This window comes from Equus caballus, chromosome 7, assembly GCF_041296265.1.
Source record: "Equus caballus isolate H_3958 breed thoroughbred chromosome 7, TB-T2T, whole genome shotgun sequence".
Lineage (NCBI taxonomy): Eukaryota > Metazoa > Chordata > Mammalia > Perissodactyla > Equidae > Equus > Equus caballus.
Window position 1 is genome coordinate 79,697,865 of NC_091690.1, and position 9,916 is coordinate 79,707,780.

Consider the following 9,916-nt stretch of genomic DNA (forward strand, 5'->3'; position numbering starts at 1 on the left):
TGAATTTCCATTATTTCAATTGTTATTCAGAGAATAAGTGCAAACATCACTAAAAAGTCTCTGCAGTATATCAGGATCTAAGAAACACTTTTGAGGACATCACATTGGCTGATAGATCCACAGAGCCCAAGACTCCTGGTTTCTAGAGCATTAGTCTCAAGATAATAGTCTCCAGTGGCCCAAGGACTCCATTAAAATATTCATGGTACTGAGCTCCATGCTTAAAGAACGGCGAAGACACAAGCTTTTATATTATAGGAGACTCTAATGTCAGAGAGGACTCATCACAGGCATCCAAAGTGAAAAACTGCCTTAAAACTTATGTGTGAATTATGAGATACATGAAATCACAGGAAGAACTTCAAAAAGCCGGACCTGAGATGTGAGATGGTAACTTCTTCCTCCAGTTTAATTTCCTTATGATTTTAAACAACTGGAAGGAGATTTTCCTTCTATGTAAGGTGGGAATTTTAGAGGTCTTTTACTCTTTATAATGAACATTATTCTATATCTTCTAATAATCAAGTACTGTGGATGTTAATAGCTGGTTATTAGATATTAAAGAAACTGTGGACAAAGATAAGTTGGAAGTTAAGAATGCTGTCTGTCAATTCCTTACCTCCTGGTAGAGAGGGAATCCATAAAACTGAATGGGCAAAGCTTTGAAGAACTGCAAACAGAATAGGATGGCAAACTCACCGGAAATCCAGGTGAATAAAGAGGGGAAGTCCTGGGAAAAATAAACAGGGCTGAAAAAACGTAACAGGCATATTGTTCTCCATTGCCTGCTGGGGTCATTGGGAAGAGTGGAAGTAATGTTATACTGACATAATCTTCTATCCCTACTGCACTGTGAGAGTATGAAAACAACAGAGATTACCATCAAAAATATGGAAAAAAAAGGATCATAACAGTCAAAAGTCCTTAACCAAAATTAATGTGAAAGTTAGTTCATACCGTCAAAGTACATATACCCTCATATCCTGGAGATTTCTCTTCTTGGAGAGGCTTGCCAAAAGCTTGTGGTAGGTATGGGTGGAGACTATTGTTTTCATAAAGCTCCTCTAGTGATTCTCATATGCCCCTCAGTAGATGACAGCTTCTGTTGTCAAATGTAATTGAATACTACAGAAAATAGGAATAGAGTCTAGAATTCACAAATAGTAATTTCTTTCTCCTATGATCTAAGCAACCACTACTGGAGTTTTCAGAAGTTTTTTGTTTGTTTATTCACCTTTTGTAAATCAAAATAAACAAGAATGTAGAAAGCAACTGTATATATTTCCCATTGCTAGATTATATGATTCTTAAAATCTGCTTAGAGAACAACCAACTATCTTCAGGACGTGTCCAAATAAAATAAATACTAAATTGAGCAAGCAGTGTAGTGAAGAGTAATTAATAAATGCACTGAAGTGATAATCATGGAGGTTTTCTGGGGAATATGGGATTCCATTTTTTCCTGCAAACTTTGAACTAATCTTAGTAAAAATTGTACATTCATTAGGCTTAGTGTTCAAGTTTGGGGAAACAAAATTTTAAAACAAATCTCCGCCCTGTCTAGCATATAAGTGAAGTTTAAAAATTCTTTTAAAAACCCATATCTCATCACAATAAAATGGGATGTGAATCTAGAAGAAGAAATGACTAACATAACCAGGGTGGTTTAGGGAGGCTTCTGAGGGACGTGAGATGTCAATTGTCTGTCGAAGAGAGCTAAGTTTTTATCAGGCAGAGAAGAGCAAGAAGAACACTACAGGTTATACAAAACAACATGTGCAAAGTAAAGGAGCCAGGAAGGATATATTATTTTTTGGAAAAGTGAGATGTTCGCCACCTATGGGAGAATGACAGCAGGAGATGAGGCTGGGCAGGTAAGACCATGAATGCCACGTAGGGCGCTTGCACTGAGGGAGGCCTTATAATCAACCAGCCAAGCAAGTGGGTCTCCAGACTCTCACTGCCTGGCTGTAAATATCCTGTGCAAGAACACTGACCAGCTGTATCACTTTTGGCAAATTAAGTAACTCTTGAAGCCATAGTTTCTTCACTACAAACACGGTAATACTAATAGCACTTAACTCTGAAGATAGCCAAGAGGATATATGAGGTCATATAAATGAAGCATGCAGTAAAGATTAGACGTTATCAGAATTATCTAATGTGTAAGCAAAGGATATATAAAAACTATAATGAATAGATGTATCATGATTGCAGATTAAATATAGAAAAGCTGGTAATCAGTGAAGGATAGGACAGGGAGAGGGAAAGAAGGCTTTTGCAATGTCCCAATGAGAAATAGAGTAGAACGCAGGAAACATTTTTTAGTTAGGATCCTGGAATCTAGAAAATGCCGACAGAACAGAGGAAGAAGAGTCAAAATAATCCAAGCGAGGGCCTGAAAAATGAGTGAAAAGTCTGATAGAAGAAATACAGAGGAGAGGAAACTGAGGCAGAGGGAACACCACGTGCAAAGGAACAGCAGCATGAAGGATTATAACGTATTTGGAAAATAGAGGGTTCTATTGTCTGGTTTCAGTGTAGGGTAGGTAGATCGATGTGATAGAAACTGAGCTAGGGCAGTGTCTAGGGATCAGTTTGTGATGAGCACCGAATATCGTGCTGGGGTATTCGGATTTCCTCCTATAAGCAGTGTATAGCCATTCACTATTTCTGACACTATCAGTGATTAATATGTCCTGTGTTTAGGAACCTAACACCTGGTCACAATGGGGTGAATATAATAAAAATGCAGGAGACAACCATGGAGGCAACATATTTATTCTGTGGGATAGGTCCAGGACAATAGCAGAGGGAATAAAAAAAGAAGATAAACATGTTGGCAAACAAACATCTGGAATTTTGGAAGTAACTTACTTTGTAAAAAGACGAGAAAGCAGTAAAAAATGGAGTCTGATGGTGGCTCTCTGATGACTGTAACTAACTCGAATTGAAAGTACAGGAGGAAACTCTGTCATGTGGATAAATATGGCCAGTTCTGTTCTGAAAATTTTGTATCCAATTGTTGGAGGTTATTCCAGCAATGGAGATGTGCCAAAGGGAATTAGAGATTTCCTTTTTGGTAGAGGCAGGAATTGGAGAGTCACACAAGGTAAATGGTAGCTGAAGCAACAAGAAAGGAAAAATGTTTCCTTTAGAGGTAAATAGACTGGGAAAGCTTCAGTGGAAAGAGTGTGGAGTGGTCTCCATGATAAGCCACATGGGTCTTGGTTGAATTGGTTGGGTAGACGAGTTTCCCACCCAAGGGTCTTGTGTTTGCTGTGAACTGTGCCTGTGATGCTCTCTCCTCTGATCTTTCCCTGTTGGTTGCTCATTGCCATTCTTTTCTCCACTTAAGTATGTCACCTTCTCGGGCTTCCTCAAATGTGCAAACAAAAGTGGTCATTCTCTGACATCACAGAGATCCTATGCATCTGGTTCCATTTTTTGTTTCCCATGCAGAAAAAGCCTGGCACATCATACATATTTAGTCAATATGTAGTGAATAGAATAAATTCATGACTTCTATAATCACTTAACCACTCTGTACCGCACTTTATCTTTTATAAAATCAGAATGAAAAATCCTTAGCACACAGGCTTTTGAGGATTACATGAGACAGCTCTGTCTAACCCCAGCATATGGTCTGGCATGTTATAGACATTAAAAGGTGCTGGTTACCTGGCCTGACTCTTCTTGTATTCTTTGCCAATAACTACCATGCAAGTAGACAATACCAACTCTTCAAATAATAATATATTTATTTTTTTTGTCTTTAATCTTTGTGAATCCTACAGAATAATTTCCAGCCAATGTTTCTTTTCTCTTTATCTTGCACACTCCTTCATTTTCCACTGCTGATTACTTACTATTTTTATTTCCCTTTCCCTTTAACACTGATTTAAGTTAAAATAAAAATTCTGTGAAGTGTCTTCATATCACTTTTATGCTCTCACTTCCTACAAGATTAGATGTTTTATGAACAATCAAAATAGAAATATGATTTGCCAAATTGATCCAAGTAATGTGGATTGATTCTATTCACTTCTGTTCTTCAAAGCAAACGATGTAACAGGTATACCTGCTAGAAAATGTCCTGGAGGTTTAGCTAAAAACTCAAAAGTTGATTCAAATATAATGACCAGAATATGCCATTGTAGAATGAGACAGTATCTTCATAGTCATTTGACTCCAAGCTAGTTCATTATATTATATTAGGCATCTGGAAAAAAACTTTAATGGGAAGTTCTTAAGAACTTAAAAATTATTGATATGCATTAAGAACTAACAATATTATGTATCTCAAGCTTCAATTATTACCTTGGATAGGAACCCAGCAGAAGTTACAGGACGTTAAATTCATTTCTGTGGTCTAGTCATTATCACAATAATCACTTTTGAAGTCACTTCATGGTGATGACTGATGAAAAGAGTATTGCAGTGAAAGAAAAGTCAAAGTTCTTTTGGAAAGTTTCACTGATCTATCCAAATTTTTTAAAATGTATATTCACTTTAAATGATTTAAAGGGTTGAATTATTTTATTCATTCAATCAATAGTTTATAAAGTACTCATGAGTACCAGGTTACCATTAGATCACGAAATGTATTTGAAAAATGTGGCATCACAAAATCCTGTGTCAGAATAAAGCAATTTTATTCACATTTTCCCCCTTACATGCAGATCCTAATTGGAAAAGAGAAAGTTAAACAGTGTTTTCTGAGTAGAATCCAAGAAGATATTTGGGCCCCTTCTGTGTCATTTATGCAGATTCTCATCACTCTCTGCTGAACTTGACTTCAGTCAGGAGCATTTAGCATCCCTTTCTCAGGCTCTCCCATGAAGAGTTGCCTGAAACTTGCCCAGATGCCTTAGATTAAAGTCTAGGTGACATCAGTACATAAGGATCTTTTTACAAATATCTCAGAATCTTAATCTCAAGAATCTCTGCACCTTTGGAGCAAAGCTGCTCTGCCTACCAGGAGGATGGGAAATCATACTACAGTGAGCACATTCCTTCTGTGGGGATTTTCTGGTTTCCCAGACCTGCAGAATTTTCTCTTTGTGATGATTTTCTTTTGCCATGTGACTACCGTAACTGCAAATGTGTCCATAATGGTGGCCATCCAGCTCAGTCACAACCTTCACACTCCCATGTACTTTTTCCTCTGTGGTCTGTCCATTTCAGAAACTTGTACCACTATGGTAATTCTCCCCCGTATTTTGGTGGACTTGCTGTCAGACAACAAGACCATTTCTCTTCCTGAGTGTGCCACACAGATGTTTTTCTTCTTAGGCTTAGGAGGGAATAACTGTTTCATCATTGCTGCCATGTCCTATGACCGTTACACTGCCATTCACAACCCACTGCATTATGCCATCCGGATGACCCATAAGATGTGCTTGCAGCTCATGATGGCGTCTTGGATGGTTGGATTCCTGGTTTCTCTCTGCATCGTCATCACTGTATTCAACCTATCTTTCTGTGACTCCAACACCATCCAGCACTTCTTCTGTGACATCTCGCCTGTGGTCTCCCTTGCTTGTGATTACACTTTGTATCATGAAATGGCTACTTTTTTGCTCTCTGCCTTTGTGTTGGTGGGAAGCTTTATTTTAATTATGATTTCCTATGTCTTCATTGGGTCCACAGTTTTGAAGATGCCTTCTGCAAAGGGGAAGTATAAGGCCTTCTCAACTTGCTCCTCCCACCTCACTGTAGTGTGCATCCACTATGGATTTGCTTGCTTTGTTTATTTGAGGCCCAAGGACAGTGACTCATTCCATGAAGATATGCCAATGGCTTTGACATATACAGTGCTGACACCTCTGCTTAATCCCATAGTATACAGTCTAAGAAACAAAGAAATGCAGATAGCCCTAATGAAAGTAGTAGACAATGCAAATAGGCTTATCTCTCAGAGGGTTAATAAAAGAACCTTGAACATTTAAAAATTTACAGATTGCTGGGGCTGGCCCCGTGACCGAGTGGTTAAGTTCGCGCGCTCCGCTGCCGGCTGCCCAGTGTTTCGTTGGTTCGAATCCTGGGCGCGGATGTGGCACTGCTCATCAAGCCATGCTGAGGCAGCGTCCCACATGCCACAACTAGAAGGACCCACAACGAAGAATATACAACTATGTACTGGGGGGCTTTGGGGAGAAAAAAGGAAAAAAATAAAAAAATCTTTAAAAAACAATTTACAGATTGCTGATAAATAAAAGTGGAAAAAGGGGACTACCTCCAATAAAAATCATCACTTTGTGTGCAAAGAAATTAAAATATTGTCTAACTACCTGGTATATCTTCACATCACCATTTTTCCAGTACAAACAGGATACAGTTAAAATATTTTTAGCATAGGTATGTGTATGTGTGTGTGCATGTATGTATGTATAATACAAACACGCAAGCAGTAAATGAATCAAAACATGTTTTGTTCTGAACATGTTTTGAGACACAGCATTTTCATAATAGTAATTGGATGAGTCTTTTTGTTTATGGATTATAGTTTTAGTGTCAATTCTAAGAACTTTTGACGAGCCCTATATCTTAACAATTTTCTCCTATATTTTTCCCAAAACTTATAGTTTATAGTTCTACATTTTACATTTAGGTCTATGATCTATTTTGAGTTAATTCTTGCATGAGGTGTGAGGTTAGGTTGAAGTGCTTCCATCCTCCATGGATATACAATTGCTCCAGCACCATTTTAGAAAAGCCTTCCTTCTTTCAGTGGATTGCTTTTGTACCTTTTGAAAAAATCCATTGGGTATACTTGTGTGGATCGTTCTCTGGGTTCTCCAGTCAGCTTCATTGATCTGTGTATCTGTTCTTCCACCCACACCACACTGTTCTGATGACTGTAGCTATATAGTGAGACTTGACATCCAGTAGAGTGATTCCTCCCATTTAATTTTTATCTTTCAAGATTGATTTATACAATCAGACCTCTTTAGTAATGTAAGCATTTAGTACTGTAAATTACCCTCTCAGCTCTGCTTTATCTGCATCTCACGTGTTTTCATATGATGTCTTTTAAATTTTTCATTGTGTTCTATTTGTGTTTTAAATACTAAAGTTCCAAGTCTTCTTTTCACCATTTATTTTCTGTTTAGAGAACTTCCTTTAGCCATTACTTAAAGGTAGATTTGTTGGAAACAAATTCTCTTAGCTTTCCAACATCTTCAATTTCTTTTTCTGTCATACCTGAAGGTATTTTGCCAGATACAGAACTTACATTTAAAAATGTATTCTTTGCTTTTAATACTGAAAAATATTGCCACTTCCTTCTGGCCTTCATGGTTTCAGATGAGAAACTCATCTTTCATATTGCTCTTTCCAATAAGTAATGAATCCTTTTTCTCTGAGTGCTTTCAATATTTTTTCTTTGTTTTTAATTTTTCAAAACTCTAATTATATGTGTCTTGGTATGAATTTATTTGACTTTATCCTGTTTGAGTTTCGCTCAACTTCCTGAATCTGTAGTTTGATGTCTTTCACAAAATTTAGGATGCTTTAATAGTTATTCAGCCCCCCTTTCCTCATTCTCTCATTCTGTAACTTCCAAAATATGAATGTTAACTTGTTTTTCATTGTTCCACAGATTCCCATAGCTCTGTTCCATTTTTTCCAATCTATTTTTTTGTTGTTTATATCAGCCATTTCTATTCATCTTTATTCAAGTTCACTGATTCTGTCCTCTGTCATATCCACTTCATTGAGGCCACTCAACATGTTGTTTTATTATTTAACTTCAGTTGGTGTATTTTTCAGTTCTATACTTTTTACTTAGTTGTTTTTATAACTTCTATTGATTTGCTAAAATTTTCTATTTTTTCATTTGTGCCAAAAGATTGCTTGTTGAAGCATTTGTTTGATGGCTGCTTTAATATCCCTTTCAGATAATTTCAACATCCTATTCATCTTGGTGTTGGCATATATTGTCTTTTCTCATTGAAATTGTGATTTTTCTGGTTCTTGGTATGACAGTGATTGTTGATTATATCATAGACATTTAGGATATTATATTATGAGACTTTGAATCATATTGAACCACTTTTTTAGAAGGAAGTCCCCCATAGAGGTGTCACTGTAACCACCAGGTGAATTCCTGCTCAGCACTATTGACACAACTCTAGCAAAAGGGAGTGCTGACTCACACTGCCTCCTTGCAGATAAGTGAGATGAAAGTTCAGCTCCTCACTCTGCCCTGTTGTCTTCTTACCAGTGATAGTGTGACCATGACTTGCAAACTTCCTTGCTTCTAAGAAAGCTCAGCTCCTTGTTGGGCCCCACCTCATTGCCACTAGGGAAGGAAGAGGTAGAGAGCTAGTTCACTGTGCTTTGCTGTTGCAGGGTGGAAGTGGACACTCAGCACCCCACTGGGCCTCCACTCACAAGAGGGCAGGGGATTGTCGGGGGAGAAGACTACCAAAGAGCCCCACCTCACACTCCCTCATTGAGTGTCATTGCTTCCAGATAACAGTGCAGGCTCATTTCCCCACTGGAACCCACTGACGCTACCCTGGCTGGAGAATCAGAGGGTGGGTGGGGTGAAGATCAGCTCCCTGCTTGGCCCCACTGAAACCTAGGGGTAGGAAGCAGGTACGATTTTTGCATTGGTGTTTGTCTGGAGTAGGTCAGATATTGCCAAAAGGTTTTCTGTTCTGTTATGGGCACCGTTTTCCCAGTTCTTTGACTAGAAGGAATAGGCTATTCTTAGAGATCTTTTTGTCTGTGTCTCTTGGCAGTTCTGGGTTGGAGGCTTCTGCAGCACCCTGTCCAATATATCTGGAAGCAATAGGGAAACTCAGAAACTCACCATTATTTGGTTCCTCAGGTGCTGAAGTCCCTAGGATTATACCTTCTTCTTCCTCCTTTTAGAGTCTTCCTGTACTTGCTTGTTGTGTCACATCCAGGGGCATTTTTAGTAATAAGAGGGACAACCTAGAAGAACGGAGCTACTTCATCTTCAATGCAACCATAAGTCTATGCCTTCAAACATTTAAAGATTTTTTACCCAGCTTCCTACTTATTTTGTGCCAGAAACTTAGTCTAATACAAATTAGCCTGACATATCCAGATGTAGAAGTCTCCATATTTACTTTGAACAAAAAGGGTTGGCTAGAATGGAATGTGTCAGATACAAATGCAAGTCCTCTGGTGATGAAGTACTCTCAAAGATCTCCTCACTCTGCCCCTCCACAGAGATTATATGCTCTAAAATAAGTCAAAATATTAAGAGGATATTTGTGACCTTTATCTTTTATTTAATGTTTATGTGACTCAGTTACATCCTCTGTAAAATACAGATTAAAAACGAACTTTATAGGGTTATCCTGAGGATTCTTTTGGGTCAATACTTGTAAATCACTGGGAACAGTACCTGGAATGTAGTGAGCAAACTCATATTATAGCCGCTATTGCTAATGTTCTTACTACTGCTACTTCTACTATTACTCACATTTGCCATCTAGATTTTCTAACTCTCCGACCGTGCCAACACATAAGGGAGATATTATTGAGCAGAGGGTGATTAGAAAACTTTTACTGAACTAGGCTGGGATTCTAGTTGACAATCTGAGTGAAACAGTTTTGAGGCAGTGGCATAATTGTGGTGAGCATGAGTTTGTGTAAAAGCCTGTCCCAGTTGTAGCAGGATCTGACACAAACATTCAATCAGTTGAATCAGGCTGAGATTCAAGATTCAAGCCAGTAGAGTCAAGTCAGTAGAGTAGAGTGGTTCGTGCCAGAGCAAAAGCTTCATTCAGCCATCCATTCATTTGTTAATTTTTCATCATTCATTTCAAATACGTATTTATCCTTTCTATGTTCCAGAAACTGTGTGAAAATTCAATGCTCGGGGAAAGACAAAAGACATTGTAGTGTTTCTGTGAAGCTTCCAACATTGTGGAGA

At 38.1% G+C, this 9,916-nt stretch overlaps 1 protein-coding gene across 1 annotated transcript; it reads left to right on the forward strand.

The window, feature by feature from the left end:
- Window positions 1–4,985: 4,985 nt before the first annotated feature.
- Window positions 4,986–5,951, forward strand: OR10AB7 (olfactory receptor family 10 subfamily AB member 7). The gene has a single exon (XM_005612317.1). It carries the CDS (start codon window positions 4,986–4,988, stop codon window positions 5,949–5,951), a length of 966 nt encoding a protein of 321 aa, XP_005612374.1.
- The last annotated feature ends 3,965 nt before the right edge of the window (window positions 5,952–9,916 follow it).

Coding starts and splice junctions, on each gene's coding strand:
- OR10AB7 (XM_005612317.1), top strand. CDS start 4,986: ATGGGAAATCATACTACAGTGAGCACATTCCTTCTGTGGGGATTTTCT.